This window comes from Mustela putorius, unplaced genomic scaffold (genome assembly GCF_011764305.1).
Source record: "Mustela putorius furo isolate JIRA1106 unplaced genomic scaffold, ASM1176430v1.1 tig00000450_pilon_pilon_pilon, whole genome shotgun sequence".
Lineage (NCBI taxonomy): Eukaryota > Metazoa > Chordata > Mammalia > Carnivora > Mustelidae > Mustela > Mustela putorius.
In genome coordinates, this window is record NW_025421385.1 from 23,590,232 (window position 1) to 23,612,334 (window position 22,103).

Below are 22,103 nucleotides of genomic sequence, written 5' to 3' on the forward strand. Positions count from 1 at the left end.
AAAACTAATAGATATATTAGATTTCTATTAGTGCGTGAAAAATTAAAGTAAATGTAGCACCTTAAAGTACTACCTCACCAATTTCTGTAAGTCAGAAATCTGGGCTTGGCTTAGCTGTGCCATTTGCTCAGGTCTTAAGATCTACAGTCAAGGTTTGATCTGGGTTGTGGTCTCATGTGAGGCCTGGGATTCTTTCCATGCTTACATGGTGTGGTTCTTGGGAGAAATCATTTTCTTGTAGCTATAAAATTTATAGTGGCCTTCCTCTTCAAGGCCAGTGGGAAAAAGTCTTGATTTCAGGGGAACCGAAGTTCTCTTTTTAATTGGCTCACCTGATTAAGTCAAGTCGAGTCAAAAATGAGGAACTCAAAGGTGGATTAGGGACTTTATCTGCAAAAGTGCTTCATCTTTGCCATACAGTGTAACTTAATCATGAAAGTGACATCCATCATATTTGTGGGTCTCACCCATACTCTCATGGGAGATGTATACCACTCATATGGGAGGGGTGGGAATTGGGACAGGTGCATGTCAGATTTCTGTCTACCACTGAATTTATAGACTTTGTGGTATTTTTTTTCCAGCTTTATGGATATTCCAATGCTTCCTAGTTTGTATTTAAGGGGAGAAGTCAGCTATTAATCTTGTATGTCTCCCTATCTATGATTTGGTTGCCATTTTTAAGATTTCTAGATGTCTTTGGCTTTTAATAGTTTGACCATGATGTATGTAGGTATGGATGTGTTTATGTTTCTCCTGCTTGGAATTCATGGAGCTTCTTAGATGTGATGTATAAAGGTTTTAGTCAAATTTGGGAAGTCTTCAGTCATTAATTTATTTTTTCCTTTTATTGTCAGACTCTCATTACTTGTGTGTTGGTACCTGTGACAGAGTCTCACAGGTTTCTAAAGCTCTGTTCTAGTTCTTTTTGTTCTTCAGAATGAACAATTTCTATTGATCTGTCATTTGCTGATTTCTCTTGTCTGCCAGCTCAAATCTGTTGAGCCCCTCCGGTGAATTTTTCATTTCAGTTGTTTCACTTTTCTCTCTTTTTTTATATTTAAGATTTTACTTTTAAATAATCTCCACATCCAGCCTGGGACTTGAAGTCACAATCCTGAGGACGAGAAAGTTGCGTGCTCCACTGACTGAACCAGCCGAGTGCCCCAGTTACACACTTTCAACTTCAGAATTCCAACTTGGATCTTCTTCTTCTTCTTCTTCTTTTTTTTTTAAAGATTTTATTTATTTATTTGACACAGAGAGAGAGAGCACAAGTAGTCAGAGAGGCAGGCAGAGAGAGAAGGGGAAGCAGGCTCCCTGCTGAGCAAGAGAGCCTGATGTGGGGCTCTATCCCAGGACCCTGAGATCATGATCCAGGCTGAAGGCAGAGGCTTAACCCCCTGAGCCACCCAGGCGCCCCAACTTGGGTCTTCTTTATAATCTTTTTTTGTTGAGGGGCTCTGTTCCTTGAGTTATTGTCAACATACTTTTCCTTGAATCCTTTAAGCATGATTTCTTTTAGTTATTTGAGCATATTTATTGTGATAGCTTTGAAAGCCTTGGAATCCTTGTCAGCTAAGTCCAACAGCTGAGCCTCTTCAGAGATAATTTCTGTTGAAAACAATTTTTTCCCTGAATGTAGAATGCACTCTTCTGTTTCTTTGCATGTTTAATAATACTTTTTTGTTAAGCTGAACTTTTTATTTTGTTTGAACATTTTAGACTATTTATTTATTTATTTATTTTAAAATATTTGTGAGCATGAGCAATCACAAACGGGGAGGGGCAGAGGGAGAAGCAGCGGCAGACTCCCCTCTGAGCACAGAGCCCAACATGGGTTTCAGTCCTGGGACCCTAAGATCATCACCCAAGCAGAAGTCAGACACTTAACCAACTGAACCACCCAGGTACCCCTTAGATAATATATTTTAGAGACTAATGAATTCTGTCACCTTTTGCCTCTCCCACACAGGACAGGGTCTATTTCTGTATATTTTTTAAGGACCTGCCTGCACAAAGTCTGTGGTGTGCTATTGCCAATATCTCTGATTCCCCCCCCCCCCCCAGTTCTTGTTTTTTAAGCCTAGTTTCCTAAGGGTCACTCTTGGATTAGCATAGCTTAGTGGTTAGCCAGTGACTGAGTCGGAGGTTCTACATAAGCATGTTGAGCCATTAAGGCCTCTGCCCTTTGACAGTGAATTAATTTGTAGGTTGGGAATGAATTCAAAGCATAAGCAATTTACAGATTCCAGCTTCTGGTTTGTGCCAAGTCTTCTCACGTCCGTGACTCTTCCTTATCTGTGAAAGACCTTACAGCCAGGGATACCTAGATGAGTAGGGTCCTTGTCAGTCTTTCCTAGGCCTGCAAGCTTTGTGCAAGCACACAGCCTCTCAGACCACCAGGGATAACTTACTAAGACCCATCGTGGTTGTGCCATTCTCAGGACATCTCTGCTGAGTTTCTGTCAGGTGTAGCCATTTGTTTTCTTGCCCTAGTCAGTCTTGGAACCATTGGCTGCTGCAGTTTTGGCCTTCTTGACTGTTTGCAACCAAGATCACTATTGTTCTCAACAATACCCCCTGCATATGGAACTTTTCTGCATTTTTCTCTTAATCACTTATCCCCCTCTAGTAATGATGATGCTGGTTTTGTCCCACACTGGTGAAACTACCAGTGATGGAGCTGGTGGGTGGTGGTTAAAACACGACAGACTTCCACTCTTATCTGAGGTTCACTGTTTTTTCCTTGAATAGATGCTTTTCGATTTGTTATATGTCTTCAGCCAATTTTCAGAATCCTGATACTGTTTTATCATTGATTTGGGGCGAGGGAGTCCGAGACGTTTTACTTAGCTCTTCACCATTCCAGCAGCTCCCACCCTTACTGTTTTGCATTCTATCTTTTTTTGAGGTTTTATATTTTGAAAAAGTCTTACTAATATTATTATGCTTTTAATGTTAGTTTCTATCTGCTCAGGAGCACTCTTTGTGCAACGTTTAAATGTTTTTAAAGGCCTCTTGATAAAATATTACTTAGCTTCTTGTACATAGTAGTTGTTCAGATATTAAACGCTTAAGTGGTTTTTTTTTTAATATTTTATTAATTTATTTGACAGAGAGAGAGAGAGATCACAAGTAGGCAGAGAGGCAGGCAGAGAACGAGGGGGAAGCAGGCTCCCCGCTGAGCAGAGAGCCTTATGTGGGGCTCGATCCCAGGACCCTGAGATCATGGCCTGAGCTGAAGGCAGAGGCTTAACCCACTGAGCCACCCAGGTGCCCCTTAAGTGGGGTTTTTAAAGCTTTATTTAACATCTGCTTTGGGTCAGGTACTGTAACCATAGTTTGCCTTAGGATCATGAACTTTGAACTTGAAAGAAAAAACTCTGTCTCCTCTCTCTTTCTCCTCTCTCTCTCTCTCTCTCTCTCTCTGCCTATTTGTATGCATATGACCCTAAGCAAGTTACCTCACTCTGCTTTTTTGAGTTTCTTCAGCCATAAAATGAAACTTCAGAGGATAAAATGTGACATATGGCTATATTGCCTAAAGCAGTCTACCTATTAAATGCAATCCTTGTCAAAATACCACCAGCATTCTTTACAGAGCTGGAACAGTTTGTATGGAAAAATTTGTATGGAACTGGAAGACTACCGGCCAAAGCAGTTCTGAAAAAGAAAAAACAAAACTGGAGGCATCATGATTCTGGACTTGAAGCCGTGTTACAGAGCTGTCATCATCAAAATAGTATGGTACTGGCACAGAAACAGGCATGTGGATTAGTGGAACAGAATAGAAAACCCAGAAATGAACCCACAGCTATATGGTCAACTAATCTTCGACAAAAGATAGAATATCCAGTGGAAAAAGGCAATTCCTTAAACATACACTGTTAGGAAAATTGAACAGCAATATACAGAAGAATGAAACTAGACCCACTTTCTTACATTACATTACATCTATTCAAAATAGATGAAAGACCTAAATATGAGGTAGGAAACCATCCAAATTGTGGAGAACACAGGCAGCAAACTCTGATGACCATAGCAACTTCTTACGAGGCACATCTCTGGAGGCAAGAGAAACAAAAGCAAAAATGAACTTTGGGGACTTCATCAAGATAGAAGGCTTTTGCACAGTGAAGGAATCAACCAAAACTAAAAGCTATGGGGCCTCTGGGTGGCTCAGTGGGTTAAACCTCTGCCTTCGGCTCAGGTCATGATCCCTGAGTCCTAGGATCGAGCCCCACGTTGGGCTCTCTGCTCAGCAGGGAGCCTGCTTCCCCCCCCCTCTCTCTGCCTGCCTCTCTTCTTACTTGTGATCTCTGTCTGTCAAATAAATAAAATATTTGAAAAAAAATAATAAAAAGGGGTGCCTGGGTGGCTCAGTGGGTTAAAGCCTCTGCCTTTGGCTCAGGTCATGATCCCAGGGTTCTGGGATCGAGCTCCACATCGGGCTCTCTGCTCAGCAGGGAGCCTGCTTCCCTTCCTCTCTGCCTTCCTCTCTGCGTACTTGTGATTTCTCTCTCTCTCTGTCAAATAAATAAATAAAATCTTAAAAAATAAAATAAAATAAAAATAAAAGCTAGCCTACGGAATGGGAGAAGATATTTGCAAATGACATATCTGATAAAGGGTTAGTATCCAAAATATATAAAGAACTTACCAAACTCAAAACCCCAGAAGACCCAAATAATCCAGTTAAGAAATGGGCAGTAGACATGAGTAGACACTTTTCCAAAGAAGACATCCTGATGGCTAACAAACATGTGAAAAAATGCTTAACATCATTCATCAGGGAAGTACAAATCCAAACCACACTGAGAAACCTAACACCTGTCAGAATGGCTAAAATTAACAACAGAGGAAACAGCAGGTGCTGGCAAAGATGCGAAGAAAGGGGAACCCTCTCGCACTGTTGGTTGGAAAGCAAACTGGTGCAGCCATTCTGGAGAATAGTATGGAGGATCCTCAAAAGTTAAAAATAGAAACTACGATCTAGTAATTGTATTATTAGGTATTTACCCAAAGGATACAAAAATACTGATTTGAGGGACACCTGGGTGGCTCAGTTGGTTGGACAACTGCCTTCGGCTCAGGTCATGATCCCGGAGTCCCAGGATCGAGTCCCACATCAGGCTCCCAGCTCCATGGGGAGTCTGCTTCACTCTCTGACCTTCTCCTCGCTCATGCTCTCTTTCACTGTCTCTCTCTCAAATAAATAAATAAAATCTTTAAAAAAAAAATACTGATTTGAAGGGGTATGTGTACCCCAGTGTTTATAGCAGCATTATCTACAATAGCTAAACTATGGAAAGAGCCCAAATATCCATAGACTGATAAATGGATAAAGAAGTGGTATGCATGCACACTCAAACACATACAATGGAATATTACTTAGCCATCAAAAAGAATGGATTCTTGCCATTCACAGTTATGTGGATGGAGCAAGAATGTATTATGCTAAGCAAAATAAGTCAGAAAAAGACATACTGTGTGATTTCACTCATACGTAGAATTTAAAAAACAAAACAGATGAACATACGGGAAGGGGGACCAAAAAAAGAGAGAAGGAAACCGTAGATACTCTAAAGGTAGAGAACAAACTGAGGGTTGATAGGGGGAGGTAGAGGGCGATGGGCATTAAGGAGGGCACTTGTTATGATGAGCAGTAGGTGTTCTATGTAAATGATGAATCACTGATCTGCTCATGAAACCAATATTGGAATGTATGTTACCTAACTAGAGTTGATATAAAAATTTTGGAAAAATTTGGCATGATATTTGTCCTACACTCAATATCCAATAAGTGATAATATGTTTTTTTAATTTTTTATAAACATATAATATATTTTTATCCCCAGGGGTACAGGTCTGTGAATCGCCGGGTTTACACACTTCACAGCACTCACCAAAGCACATACCCTCCCAGATGTCCATAACCCTACCCCGCCTTCTTCCAACCCCCCTCCCCCCAGCAACCCTCAGTTTGTTTTATGAGATTAAGAGTCACTTATGGTTTGTCTCCCTCCCAATCCCATCTTGTTTCATTTGATAATATGTTTGAAGTAATAAAAGTTCCTCTTTAATTACTGAGGTAAATGACAGTGTCTTCATTTTAAAGATGATGCAACTCAGAGAAGGAAGGTAACATTTTTTTTTTAAGATTTTATTGATTTATTTGATAGAGACAGACACAGCAAGAGAGGGAACACAAGCAAGGGGAATGGGAGAAGGAGAAGCAGGCTTCCCACTGGGCAGGGATCCCAACGCAGAGCTTGATATGAGGACCCTGGGATCATGACCTGAGCCGAAGGCTTAATGGCTTAATGACTGAGACACCTGGGCGCCCCTAAAGTAATGTTTTTGGGTTTTTTTTATTTTTTATTTTTTTAAGATTTACTTATTTATCTGAGAGAGAGAGAGCTGAGGAAGGGCAGAGGAAGAGAAGCAGACTCCCCACTGAGCACAGAGCCTGATGCAGGGCTCGATCTCAGCACCCTGAGATTAGGACCTGAGCAGAAACCAAGAGGTGAAGTCTCAACCTACTGAGCCACCCAGGAGCCTCAGAAAAAATTTTAATGAGTCTTAAAGCCTCTAAGCTTAAAAGGTTGTACATACATGTCTGTGTTACAATTATGCACTCCCCAGATTGGGTACCATCTACAGAAATTTGCCCCATTGTATTCTAGTATCCTTAATTTCCCTCTCCTTAACCTTACCTATCCTTGTCTGTATAAAGTCTGCCAATCAGGGACCACGTCCATATATTTAGCCAGTGTTTGTGGTGGATTCCCAATTAATACTTTTATTCTGTATAGTTCTTAGCATTCTAAGTAACACCAGTGGCTTAAGAGATACATAATATTTATAAGTGTCATGACTTAAAATATATTTCCCACAAATATTTTCCAAATAGTTTGGAAATGTATTATGAAGGTCTGTCAAATAAATAAATAAAATCTTAAAAAAATAAAATAAAATAAATAAAAAATAAATAAAATAATTAATAAATAAATAAAAATAAAAAAAAATAAAAGCTAGCCTACGGAATGGGAGAAGATATTTGCAAATGACATATCTGATAAATCACCTGATAGAGGTGAAGGATCTGGAATGATTTCCTTTTCTTAGAAACTTTACAACTCAGAGGACAGGGTAAGGGAGGGAAAGTATGAGGGAAAAAAAGAGGCTAGACTAAGTACTCAGAAATGAACTTAAATTGTGAGGGACAGAACCCAGAATACCCTGCTCTGCAGCCCCACCACAGTCACTTAATAGTTAAAGACAATATGCTGGCAAGAAATTTTTTTAAAATTACTGACTTAATTAATAATGTATTGAAATCTTTGATGACATGTTATAACTTGTGATCTGTGCTTTTTCCAGCTGTTTATTATGGGGGTTCTTAAGAGAGTTACTTACTGTATCTAGTAAAAGGATTTTGTGTTAGTAATTTGAGTACTTTTGGGTTATAAGAACAGTAATCACTCTTTGTGGGGCTTTATGGAAGGAATGAAGTATTGTAATGACACTGCTGCCAGTCTAATGTATATAGTATTTAATGCCATTGTCTGGTGGTCTTATTATAGCTAGTCACTCTCACAAGAACAGAAGAGACTTTATTAACAGAAGCATTACTCTGGTCTTAAATAATTAAGACTCGGTAAGTGCCCTCTTGTTTTTGTGTCCCAGGTACTACTTCATACTTTGAAGAAACACGTCGGTTTCATTCTTTTATAATGTAGGTGGCCAATTATTTCATACTCTGTTCTTAGAGGTTTATCACGTTAGTGCAGAGAAAGCACCTTAAATTACAACTTACTTTAGGACCTTGCTTTTGTTTAGAGTAGAAAAGTTTCAGTTCATTTTATCACCTGCTTAAATTCTGGAAAAACACTTCCATAATTAATCCATAATCAATGAACTGTTTTAGATTTTTTGGGAACCTCAGCTGCTCAGAACATAGGAGGTAATAAGGAAGCAAAAAAGTTAAGAGCAAAGTGTTAAAAATAAAGAAGTCTATACACTTACTAAGTACCATGTTTTTATATATGAAATACTGTCCTCTCAAAAATTATGCTTTTTGTTTAGCATAATTCTACCAAAGTCAGGTTACTCATTCAGTTGTCTGTTACTATGTAATAGACAACCCCAAAAGTTGGTGTCTTAAAACAACTAACTTTCACTTTATCACAATTCAGCCATCTGGTCAGGTCTTAGAAGGAGCAGTTTTCTCTGTGTTTTCCTTGATACCTGCCGGAGCACCTTGATTGGGGCTGGAGGATTTATTTCCAAGATGATTCAGTCCAATGGCTGGCTGGCAAGTTGGTGCTGGCACCAACTGGGAGTTCAGCTGGGGCTGTTGATCAGTTCCTGAGTTTTCCTTCATGTGAATAGCTGGACTTCTAACAGAATAGTGTCTGGGTTCCAAGAGAGAATGTCTTTTCGTGAACAGATGCTCCAAGAGGACAAGCCTCAATTCACAAATACTTGGTAATGTACCATTCATCAAAGGCAGTTACATGGCCGAGTCAAGAGGGGAAAGGATACAGAAAGCGTGACTTACTTCAGGTAACCAAAGTAACCGCCTGCTCCAGTTCCAGACCTCCCCAGTCTAGTGAAGTAGCCTCCCTTGAGGCCATTGTGAAGCATTAGCATTCATAGCCTTTGGCTCAGTTATTTCACCTTCAGGGGTTTGTCTCAAGGAAAGTATATAAATTCCCTGGAGCTGTATCAAGGCTTCATCTAACTCTCTCTTCCATAGCATTTTGCCAAGGGTGAGGTAGCTGGTTAATGCAGGAGTTGGGATTAAAACCAGATTGTCTGGTTCCAGAGCTGTGTGCTTCATCATTGTTTGACCCACCTCTCATGGAGATAGCTTCTGTATAATCCTGTTAATGATACAAATGAGACTCTCCTAACATATTTAATAAAAATAGAAGTTGTATATATAGAAGTCTGAAAGGATATGTATCAAAATGAAATATCTAGAAAGGAATGTGTATTACTGTTTTAATTTTTTGAATTGTAAGGATACTTTTTATGAGCCTATCATGCAAACTTAACCTAATGTGTTTTTCATATGTATATTGGTGTGGTTTTTTTTTTAAGATTTTTAAATTTTTAAGTAATCTGCACCCAGCCTGGGGCTTGAACTCACAGCCCCAGGATTTAGAGTTGCATGTTCCACAGACTGAGCCAGCCGCGTACCCCTTAAATTATTTTATTTCTACTCTGCTTCTTTAATCCCTCCCACCTTCCAGCTTCATGCCATGCACAGCTCTTGAGGGGGAGATCCTGTTGAGATCCCTGTAGTCCGCGCATGCCTGATGTTGTGTATATAGTTGTTCAGAATACACTTACTGAGTAGGTGCTTAGCTAATATTCTTCCGCTGGTTTCCCCATTATAGTTTTACCTGCAATGACTTTGCATCTCATTCCCAGTTAGTGTCATAAGAGTTAGTTACAAATCACTGTCCTTGAAGAGGTAAAATATCATGGCCTGTAATTATCTTGGCTAAACTGAAATGATGGGGTCATCATGCAGATTCCTTAGCTCCCTTTCCCTGTCTCACAGTTAGTAGGTGTAGGGCAGGGGTTCTGGGGCAGTGGTTCTCAACCCTGGCTGCCCCTTAGCATTGCTTAAAAACCCCAATGTCCGGGTTCCACCTCAGACTACTGCGAATGAGATTCTGTAGGTTGTGGCACTTGGGATATGTGGGAATTGGGGGGTGTTTACAGCTCTTGAAACAGTTCTCACCATGAGGCAAGTTAGGAAGATACAGAAAATAATTTTGCATTTTTAAAATAGTTCACAAAAGGTCACAGACTGTTAATAAGCAGTTTTCTTTCAGAAGCCTATCTGGGATGATATAAATGTTCATGAACTATGAGGAACCAGTTTTTCTTTACAGTAGAAGTATTACTGCGGTTTCCTTAAAGGCGAAAACCTTTCATAGGCTCACAAATGAGTCTTATTGCCAATTCACAAATGAAGAATATGGTCAAAGTAGAAAAAGTATATGGAATTACTTGATTTATGCATTAAAGAAGTCTAGATAATTTCTTCTCTACTGTTTTGGATATTATGCTGTAAAGGATACTTCTTTCATGTGGTACACTTGAAACTAATATCATACTGTATGTCAGCTATACTTCAATTAAAAAAAAAAGGATACTTCTTTTAAAATAATGGGAAATTGTATCACTGGAAAGCCATGTCCTTTTTTTTTTTAAAGAAAGAAACTAAACTAAATACCTTGGCTTACTGACAATCTACATTTCAAAGGTTCTCTGGACTAAAAAGCTTATTCTTCACTTAAATGACTTCTCCCCAGCCATATTTAGAGTTCATCTAGGTTATAAACCATATCTGCAGTTATTCATGCTGTTCCAGATGGGGTAAAACAAGTATCAAAAGTACTGACGGGGGAGGTAATAGCTTAAGCACTTCTCAGCTTATCCTTTATCTCTAGATGTAGATATTTGGAGAAATGCAGCCGTTTAATGAGAACAGGAGTGAGGCATCCATTTACATCTCTTAGGATTGGTTAAATAGAGTATGGTCTATTGAGTATACTTTTGATGTTGTTGCCAGTCTCTTTTCTCAAATGTATACATGACACTATCTGAAGAAATACTAGAAACACCTAGTAAACATTTTTCTAATATCTATTGTTGAGCTATATTCATGTGATCACATTTTGAGGCTTGGTTTTCTCTTTGGCTATCAGTGATCATCAGGTTACATATAGGGTATCTGTGAGCTGCTGACTTTTAATAGGTCAGCCTGTGGAAGCGTGTCAGCCTCAGGTTTTTGGAGACCAGTGTGACCGTTTCCTCTGCTTACATGTGAAGGGAGCACTTATTTTCTAAAATAGTGGTCTGTACCATGGTTTCAAAACTCTGCTCTATAGTGTGTAGTATCTGTTTGGATTTCTGAAGATTTTACTCTGTGTCATTAATTACACCTTCTGGGACATTGGCTGGTTTCTCTTTTATACAAATGGTAGGGCTTAAAATTTTTTATATTTGCATGCGGTTGCAGCAGTGTTATGTTAGTTTCAGGTGTACGGCTTAATGACTGAGCGTGTCTGTAGGTTATGCTGTGCTCTCCACTAGATAGCAGTCGTGCAGTACAGGCGTACAGATACTACGTTTCATCCCTTCGGAGTTTTGTTTCTGGTATATTATTATAACATAAAAGACAATACTGAATAGTTTTCTTCAAGTTTTTAGTCTTACACTCTTTTCGAGTTTTCTGAATATACCAGGTATCTTGTATAATTAGTCCGTTACCTTGTCATGTGCTCTGCAAAATATATTTTCTTCTTGCAATTGATACACAGAAGCTTGAGAATCATCCTGAATTTCTCCTAAGGCAAGTACAAATATTCTCCTAAGGCTTCATTTTAGCCAAATAGACTATCAGTCCTCTTCAGGATCTGTTTACTAAGTCAAATTGTGAACCAAACGTCCTTAACATATCTGTTTGTTGGTGCTATTATTTGGCAGTCCAGTAAGCTCATCTCCTTATGGTTAAAGTCAGGCATATAACTTCACCAAAAAATGTGAATTTCTCCAAGAAGCAGAATTCATTTTATGCTCTGACAGTTCTTGAGCTTTAAATTAGGTGGATAAATTCCAAATGGCCCTAAACTTTATTATAAGGGCAAGCACAAGAATAAGAAAAAGACTTACTGTAAAGAAGGAAAAAAGGTAACTTTACACTGGAGAAATCTGGCTAACTTAACCTTAATCAGGTGACCCAGTAACAGGACAAACTGACATCATGTCTTTCTGATGTGATGTGCTGAGACAGATTCATCGTTCCAGCCATTAGGAACATACATTACTGCCAGAAATGCAGGACATATGGCTGGTTAAGAGGAAACAGATGAACTCAAATGTATAATGCATCTCAAATATCTGGCCTTCGGTGTTTAAAATTGTCAGCATCTTGAATGGTAATACATCAGGAAGAGTGTTCTAAATTGAAGATCAGAGACACAACAGGCAGAGCTTGATTCTTAATTAGATTCCAATTTTTAAAAAGTTTTAAAGGGACGACTGTTAAAGTTGAATACAGACTGTACATCAATGTAAATATCCTGTATTTGGTCCTTGTTCTGTGGTAAATAAGAGAATGTTCTTAGGGAATGCACACCAAAGTGCTTAGTGGTAACGGATTATGATGTCTGCAGTTTACTCTCAAATGGTTCAGCAGAAATAACTGCTGCAGAAGATTAAGAAAGCAAATGTAGGGGTGCCTGGGTGGCTCAGTGGGTTAAAGCCTCTGCCTTCGGCTCAGGTCATGATCCCAGGGTCCTGGGATCAAGCCCCACATCAGGCTCTCTGCTTGACGGGGAGCCTGCTTTAATTCCTCTCTCTCTGCCTGCCTCTCTGCCTGCCCCTCTGCCTACTTGTGATCTCTGTCTGTCATATAAATCAATAAAATCTTTTAAAAAAAAAAAGAAAGCAAATATAACTAACAGTTGGTTAAAGGTAAAGGAGGGTATTATAATAATAGAAAGTTTTGCTGATACAAAAGGGGTGATGTAAGAAAAGCAACTTAGACTTTGCAGTTGGGTGCTATGTATGGTTCTAGCGTGTTTATATTACATACCTCATTTCATCATTACAACAGCTGTACGAGATAGGGTTATAAGAGCATGGCCTTCAAGAACCACATATCTAACTTATTTCAAAATATTTATCCCTTGAATGATTTCCCAAGCAGTAGAAAAGAAATTATCTGGGCTAGTTCAACTTCTAAACCATTTATTTTTTATATACTCTCACACTGTTATCTCCAGTTTATAGATGAGCAAATTAAAAAAATAGATTGACTAGCCCAATTCATACAGCTAACTGACCATGCTGGAATTTGAACCTAAACAGAGACTGAGCTCTTAACCACTGTTGTAATATAGAATATTATAAAGTGTGTACTTTTATACTGAATGATTGATTCAGTATAAAATGTGAGATTTTATAAATGTGAGATTCAGTATTAAATGTGAGATTTGACCGAATGAGAAAGAGTAGGGTTACTGACTTTAATTTTCTTTGACCGCAGAAGGAATAGTATGAGTACTATAAAGTTTTATAAAACAAGATATTAAAATCTTAAATTTTTTTAAAAGATTTTATTTATTTATTTGACAGAGATCACAAGTAGGCAGAGAGGCAGGCAGAGAGAGAGGAGGAAGCAGGCTCCCTGCTGAGCAGAGAGCCTGATGTGGGGCTCCATCCCAGGACCCTGGAATCATGACCTGGGCTGAAGGCAAGGGCTTTAACCCACTGAGCCACTCAGGCACCCTAAAATCTTAAATTTGATTAAAATTCCATTTCTTTATTTGAAGCATTGAATTTTTTAAAGATTTTATTTATTTGAGAGAGTGCGCAGAAGCGGGGTGAGGGGCAGAGGGAGAAGCCAACTCCCCGCTGAGCAGGGAGCCAAATGCAGGGCTTGATCCCAGAGTCCTGGGATCATGACTCAAGCCAAAAGCAGATGCTCAGCCACTGAGCCACCCAGTGCCCTGGAATGCTTTTCATTTGTATTTTTTCTGTTTTTCTATTCTCTGTTTTCCACTCAGTTGTTTTTCACTCTGATTTCCACTCTGATCTTTATTATTTCCTTTCTTCTACTTGTTTTTAGTTTGTTCTAGTTTCTTAAGGTGGAAGTTTATTCACTTGAGATATTTCATCTTTTTTAATGTAGACATTTACAGCTGTAGATTTTCATCTGAGCACTGGTTTAGCTACTTGTTGGGTGATTGTTTGAACCAGTCATACATGTTATAGTTAATAGTTACTAAAATTGTATATTAATCATCTGGGGAACCTTTTTAAAAGGCTCGTTCCCAAGGCACCTGGGTAGCTCAGTCAGTTCAGCATTGGTCTCTTGATTTCAGCTTAGATCATGATCTTGTGGTTGTGGAACCAAACCCTGTGTCCTGCTTCTGCACTCAGTGTGGAGGCTGCTTGTTCTTCTCGCTCCCTCTGCCTCTCCTTGAACTTGCCCTCTCTCTTTTTCTCTAAAATAATTGAAATCTTGAGGTACCTTAAAAAAAAAGTCTTGGGGCACCTGGGTGGCTCAGTCAGTTAGGCATTTGCCTTCTGTGCCAGTCATGATCCCAGGGCCTTGGGATCGAGCCCTGCATTGGGTTCCCTGCTCTCTGGGGAGCCTGCTTGTCCCTCTGCCTGCCGCTCACCTGCTTGTGGTCGCATGCGCTCTCTCTGTAAAATAAATAAAATCTTTAAAAAAATTAAGTAAAATCTTTAAAGGGTTCATTCCCCTTGAAACTGATCTAGTTGCTCTGAGGCAGGCCTCAAGACTGTTTTTGTTTGTTTGATTATAAAGACTGCCCAAATTGCTACCATCTGAAAACTTAACCAAGCTATACCCTCGGTGTTATTTGCTCATATGTTATACTTCCATTTAAGAAATTGTTTCAAGGTACCTAGGTAATTCTGAAGCATAACTGGATTTAGGAACCACTGATGGGCACATGGATGACTCAGTTGGTTAAACGTCTGCTCAGGTCATGATCCTGTAGTCCCAGGATCGAGCCCCACATTGGGCTCCCTGCTCAGTGGGAGTCTCCCCACTCCCCCAGACATGTTCTCTCTCTCTCTGTCTCTCAAATAAATAAAATCTTAAAAAAAAAAAAAAAAAGAACTACTGATGTCATTGATTTTAGTAGTGGTAAGATACAGAGTGGAGATTTTGGTTTGTCTCTTTCTCTGTGACTTAACATTGCACCATTTATTTATTTACCTTTCTATTTATTTATTTTAATTATTTTAGAGTGGTGGGGAAGAGCAGAGGGAGAGTTTTAAGAAAACTCTGCACTGAGCACTGAGCCCCACTAGGGGGCTTGATCTCATAACCTTGAGGTCTTGATCTGAGCCGAAACCAAGAGTCGGATGCATAGCCAACTGAGCCACCCAGGTGCCCCCCCAAAAGTGTCAATAAGTAGTGCTGACACATTAACTAGTATTTGGGTTGTATAATAATTAAAAAGGTATATTTTGGAATGGTGAATAAAATTGGTGGTTTGTTTGTTTGTTTGTTTTAGATTTTATTTATTTATTAGAGAGAGAGAGCACATGAACAGTGGCAGAGGGAGAAGGAGAAGCTGATTCCCTGCAGAGCAGGGAGCCTGACTCAGGGCTCAATCCCAGGACCCTGGAATCATGACCTGAGCTGAAGGCAGATGCTTAACCAACTGAGCCACCCAGATTCCTTAGTGTATAAAATTGTTTCTACAGACTTAATGAATTCCTGGCAACTTGCTTAGCTTTTTTAAGAGGCAGATAATTATAATTCTTTGCTTTTTAAATGTAAAGTTTGGGCCTGACATAGCTTCAAATTATTGTTAATACTGGGTTTCTTACATAGAAGCTATAGGAATAGTTGATGTGTTTGTAGGCGCGTCTGTCTTGCTTCAGATTTATAATGAAACAAGTTGTACAACTTTCACAGTTACATGGATACTATTGAAAAGACCAAGTTTGGGTGCCTGGGTGGCTCAGTGGGTTAACCCTCTGCCTTCAGCTCAGGTCATGGTCTCGGGGTCCTGGGATCGAGCCCCGCATCGGGCTCTCTACTCAGTGGGGAGCCTGCTTCCCCCTCTCTGTCTCTGCCTGCCTCTCTTCCTACTTGTGATTTCTCTCTCTCTGTCAAATAAATTTAATTTAATTAAAAAAAAAAAAGACCAAGATTACTCACACCTTCAGCGTTTACTAGTAATAGGTACCTGTGCACATAAATGAAGATTATGGCTTAGTTTATGGTTCTTGCCTGATGATGGACTTTATTTTACTTGTCTCTGATGTTACGGGCCTCTGATCACTGTTCCTACAAATAAAATAACTGTGGTTCTATAGGTAAAATAATAGTAGCTGGCAGAAAATAGTGGCTTCTAGTTTATGCACAGTCTGAGCAATTTAGAACAACTACGGGAGAAATATGAATGTCAGGATAAGAGAATACTAAATGTTGCCTTTTGGAAGTTTCAGAGTTTTAGTCATTTAAATAAGTTAACCATATTGAAGTCTGATTTACATTTAATTTCAGAATTCACCACTTTATTTCTCTCTGGATAAGTCTATAAAGCATTTTTAAATGAAATCTAAAGTAAAATCTATTAGGAACTTTTGCTTTAATTTGCCTCAGTAGTCTGGCTCTTGTGCATTTTCTTCAAGCCGGATAAACCTTAGAAGTGGCTAGAACAGCTGTTCTTTTTTGTTTATTTGTTTGTTTAAGATATAATTGACATGGGGCACCTGCCTGGCTTGCTCAGAAGAGTTAGTGACTCTTGGTCTCAGAGTTGTTAGTTTTGGCCCCATGTTGGGTGGAGAGCTTACCAAACGAAAGAAAACTAAAACTAATAATAATAATAATTGACATACTACATTAGTTTCAGATGTACAGCGTAATGAATGATCCCATATTTAGCATACTTTGTGAAATGATCACAGTAAGTCTAGTTAACATCTCCTACCATACATAGTCACAAAAAATTTTCTTTCTTGGGATGAGAACGGAACCAACTTAGGAACGGCACCCGTTGTTAGGCCCCTCGTGCACCAACATGTAGCTAATCTGTCCAGTTCTGTGGCTTCAACTTCATGGCAGTTTCTCTCTTCTGTTTTTCTATTTCGAAGTTATTTTCCTGTTTAGAGATGTTTATTAATCCTGATGCTCACAGAGACACACCTTAGCCACATACTCAGGGCATAGTTTAACCTTTTCAGTTTTCCCATGACCTACGCTTTAGTGTACTCAGCATGTAGCTCACACTATTTAACTTTTTCCAAGGTCTTCCTACAGTGTGGCTTACTCCATGTGTGAAGAGAATACTGGCCAAATCCAGTATCAATTCCCTTACGCTTTAATTATACAAATGGTATCATAAAATGGTATCATACTGTATGTACTGTTAGGAAACTTATTTTTAAAGGTTTTACTTTTTTATGTAATCTCTGCCCCCAACATGGGACTTGAATTCATTACCCTGAGATCAAGAGTCACATACTCAAAAAAAAAAAAGGTCACATGCTCTTAAACGTCTCTTTAACACATCTTAGGCTTTCTGATCAGCCTTTGGCTGAATTTTAGTTTGTAAAAGCTGTATAAAGTTTCACTTATGTTTGTAGCAGTTGTATTAGATTTTGTTTTATTATCACATGAACAATGCTTAAGTAAACTACTGAGATATATAATTATGATATAATACTGGTATCTTTTTGTGTATGTGGAAATATTTGTAGGATTAATTCCTAGTGGAACTGTTGGCTTAGAGGATATATGCCTTTATTTTATTACTGTTTTTAGTTTTAGGGGTATAATTTAATGATTCATCAACTGCATACAACACCCAGTGCTCATTCCATCTAGTGCCCTCCTTAATGTCTCCCAGTTCCCACCGCATCATCAACCCTTCTCCCCTCCAGGAGCCTTCCCTCAATTTGTTTCCTACATTAAGAGTCTCTTACGGTTTCCCTCCCTGTTTTCATCTTATTTTTAAGATCTATGCATTTGAAAGAATGAGAGGTGTTACCAGAATGCTCTCCTTACAACTTGCTCCCGTCAACCAGATTTTTCACGTGTCTGTCCGTCTGTCTGTCTCCGTTCCATCACTAGGTATTAAAATGTAATACCTGCTGGTCTGAATGAAAATAGGATCTTCCTGTTTCAACTAGCATTTCTTGTGTGAGTGAAGTTGGTGAACGTTATTGGCCTTTAGTCTATGTTCTGCCTGTTTTGTCAGGTTATTCATCTTTTCCTTAATTGGTCTCTAAGTTCTTTACATTTTAATAAAATTATCCCTTTGTTTTATGTTGCAAATATTTGTCTACAATTTGTTCTTGGTCTTTCAACTTTGTTTTTGTTTATGGTGTATGGTATTTTTAACCACATAAATTTTTTGTGTTCTTATTCTTTAACCTCCCTAAAACAAGCTTCAAAGGGTTAGGGCTCCATCTCAGTCTTTACATTTCCTCAACTTACCTAGCACTAGCCCTTTTATAAATGTTCCCAAATTGTAAAAATAGTTGAATCCTCCTAAACCTGTAGTTTAAAAAAAAAAAAAAAAAGGTAATCACCCTCACTCTTCTCTATTTAGAAAAACAAAATGGAACATTTTATGAGGGTTAAATAAGTTGTAAGTGACTGATCAAGAGTTTATAATCAATAGTGGTTTAACGAAAACACCTCCACGTTTTTTTCAGTTTTATTTTGATCAAGTTGTGTTGATCAGGAGGAAGTTAACAGGCAAACTTGCCACTCCAAATGTAATGGGTAAATAATATTAAGAATTACATGATGTGACTTTATCAAAACTTTAAAGGAATCATCATGTAAAGAGAAAGCATAGCCCGTTGAGCAGACTAAATAGAAGAATTTTCTTTAACTGTGAACCTTTTTTATATATAATCTAAAAAATTACTAGCTAATCATAGAATGGAACGGACTTTTTCGCCTTCCCACTCCCCTTCTATTAAAGTGAATCAGATATAATCATGATTGTGTCAAAAGTTCAAAAGGGAAAATGGAAGGTAAAATGAGCTGAATTGGCACTCTTCCCTCAACATTGTACCTGTAAGCTTGATATGTTGTTTCAGAGATTAACTTTATGGACTTCCGTACCCAGAAGTATGAAAATTCGCAGGGAACTCTTTTCACAAGCTTGATCTTAACGTATTGAATAAAGAGAGCAGCTAATCCCTTTTGTAAAGTAATTTGAGAGGAGGGAATTCAGAATGTAAAATCTCACCTGCAGAAAACACTCAATTCTGTAAAAGCCTTTCTATCTTTAGACACTTACAAAGACTTAATATTTTAATGCGGAAGGGTGAACTTGGTTAAAAAGCCAATGGGTGAAATTAGAGAGAAATAATCCAGTGCTTTCTTTCTGGGAATTATCATCCTGCTCCCCAGGGGACCTAATTTTATTCCCTGTGGGGAATGAGAATACCCTTCTGTAAACAGCAAGCCAGCATCTCTAAATATAAGCTTGACTTTTAGTATAGTAAGAGTCTTGTTAGGTGCAATTTTGCTCTTAGTCATTAATACAATGAACAAATGTTGTGGTTACCTGGGAAAGAAAATCCAAGTGCTTTTAAACCTCTTGTGAGATTTGGTTTCACGCTTGAAACCTATCCAGTGTTATGCCCAGTAGCATCTGTAGAAGATTCCAAGCTATAAGGTATACAGCATGGAGAAGTTAATACACTTTGGAAAAAACTAAAATCTACTACAAAATGGGTTTAGGGCCCTGAATAAAAAGCTTTTCTTGTGCTGAATGACAATTATTTATCAGCGGCATTAAGTTTAACAAATGATCGACATTTTCTGAAGAGTAAGGTTTACATGATGGTTGATGTCTCTTCTGGTGACACTTAACTTTTCTTTTCAGCTGTAAAACGGTTTGCTGTTCTACAAGTACAAAGAGCAAATTAGAGACAAAGTATAACCCATCAGTATCTAGTATTAAATAGCATTTTCAGTATGGTACAGCATTAATTATGTTAGATCATTTCTGTCCCCTATAAACTTTGTGATATTATGTGCACTTTAAATTCTGTTCTTGCTAAAAAAGTCATGGGCTTCTGCTAATAGCCCTTAATCATGAGCCATTTTAAAGTGGGTTTGGTGGTGTATTTTCTCTTTTTCTAGGGATCAGTAAAAGATAACAAATCTTTTTTATTACTTTTAGAAGTAGACATAAATGGTCCTTGCAGTCTTGTAAAGAGCAGTCTCCATTCCAGCGTAACCTCAGAGTTCTGGGCATTATGTTTTCCATTCTTTTTTTTTTTTTTTTAAAGATTTTTTTATTTATTAATTTGACAGAGAGAAATCACAAGTAGACGGAGAGGCAGCCAGAGAGAGAGAGAGATAGGGAAGCAGGCTCCCTGCTGAGCAGAGAGCCTGATGCGGGACTCGATCCCAGGACCCTGAGATCATGACCTGAGCCGAAGGCAGCGGCTAAACCCACTGAGCCACCCAGGCACCCCTGTTTTCCGTTCTTAAACTTGCCCTCAGTCTATAAAGCTGTGGATCTATGAACTCGATCTAATGTGATTGACTCCTGATTTCCTACTAGTAATAATAGTGCAGACTTTGCACTCTTTCCCTGCTAGTTTCTCGCATTTTTTTAGAAGACCATTAAGCATAATCCTTCATTCATTTCTTTCATTGTGAAACATCTAATCCAGTCATCACAATAAAATATTATGTATATCATGTCAAAGTAGTTAAGGTCTCTTCCCCCCTTTGAGCATTGTATGGTACAGTACTGTCTAAACTGGACAGCCATCGGAGCTAGCTTTATCCCACTCCTGTCCACTTGACATTTCTACAGCTCACCAAAATAGGAAAAATGCCCTATATTTACGTAACTGACCTCAGGCAGAATGACCTTCTAAAGCATATGTGCAGACGTGCGTTTTTAAAAATTGTACTCCAGCATATATAATACACTTTAATGTTTAGTCAAGTTTTATTTTGTTAGAGGTAAAATGTCATCGTAATAACTTCATGATTTTCTTAAGGTAACCAGGCCTGCCATGTGATCAGTTTGACAGATTCCTCACCCGAGCTCTGTTTTTGAAGTCCCTATCCTGTGCTTCAGCTTAGGAGTGATTTTTTTTTTTTTAATTTCAGACAAATCTGCCTATTTTCAAGCTGAAGGAATCTACCGTTAGAAGAAGATACAGTGACTTTGAATGGCTGCGAAGTGAATTAGAAAGAGAGAGCAAGGTAAGAACTATTTGTAATGGGACTTTAAAGCCAAAGACTCTGAATTTTAATGTTTCAGAAAACTTACCTTGAATGAAGGGGGTAAAAGCAAGTATAATTTCTTTTTTTCTGGTAGTTCAGTTTCCTCTTATTTTTTGGGCGATGGGGGAAGGCTCTAATGTTTCTTTAAACCTCAATCTTCCCTTGTCTACTTTAATGGCCCAGTTGAGGCCTTTACGGACTCATGCTTGGCCAACACTTACTTCTCAGAACTCTTTTGCTATTCCTTCCTTCCTTTCCTTCACCTTCCTCTTCCGTCTTGCCCCTCCCCTTCCCTACACCTTCCGAAGTTTCTCTTCCTCAGTACATCTCATATATCACTGTATTTGCAGTTCTTTTTCTTTTACTGATTCGTAATACACTTTTTCATTGTCACACATGTACATATAGCCAGAGTTTTCATAAACCAGTACTTACCTTATCTGTGATATGTGCTGATATTGTTCAGCTTAGCTTTTCAAATGATGGCCATGGTCTCATTGGTTGCTACATGCAATTTAAAAACACTGCTGTATACTTTGGTAAGAGTTATCTTCTCTTAAAATTTAGTGGCTCTGGCTGCAAAAAAAATTACGGCAAGGCAAGGTCTCATTCTAATGACCCTAATTTCAGCCTGGTGTCAGAAGGGCATCAGAAGTTGGTGTGTTGGAGCCCGGAAGCAGGTGAAGGCTAACTTGTGCTCATTTCTCAAGTGTGACAAGTTGAAATGGAAGGAAAACTTCCTTAACCAGATACCTGTGGCTGGATAGAAGAGCGATATATTACACAAATCATAGCATTCTATCGAAATGTAAAGCAGAATCAGTTGGCTCAAAAGAATATCAAAGAATAAAATATCTATGAATAAAACTAGAAATTTAAGACCCATGTAAAGAAAACTTCAAAACTTTACTGAAAGACAAAAGCATAACTTAATAAATAGAAATGCTACATTCTTGGTTTGGAATAGTCACTTTTGAAGATTAATTTATTCTGTAAACATTTGAGAGCTATCCTGAATGTCCTTTGACTTACGGATAGATCTGTGAACACATTAAGACCCCACTTTCATGGTCCTTATAATCTGTTGGGGAAGTCGGCTGGCAGTGATGGGAAAGCAGAAAAAGTAGATATCTAGTATGTCAGATGGTGATACGCTCTAAAGAAAACAAAAACCGGGGCACCTGGGTGGCTCAGTCGGTTAAGCCTCTTCCTTAGGCTCAGGTCATGATCTCAGGGTCCTGGGATCAAAGAGCCCTGCATCCAGCTCTCTGCTCAGCAGGAAGCCTGCTTCCTCCCCCACCCCCCTCTCTGC

General features: G+C 38.7%; 1 protein-coding gene across 2 annotated transcripts in view; it reads left to right on the top strand.

Moving 5' to 3' along the window:
- Positions 1-22,103, top strand: part of SNX3 (sorting nexin 3) — a 43,952-nt gene that overhangs the window by 14,853 nt on the left and 6,996 nt on the right. For both annotated transcript variants that reach the window (XM_045080235.1, XM_004753456.3), the window contains exon 2: positions 20,675-20,770. In XM_045080235.1, the coding sequence (XP_044936170.1) occupies positions 20,675-20,770 (96 nt within the window). The remainder of the gene's footprint in view (positions 1-20,674; positions 20,771-22,103) is intronic.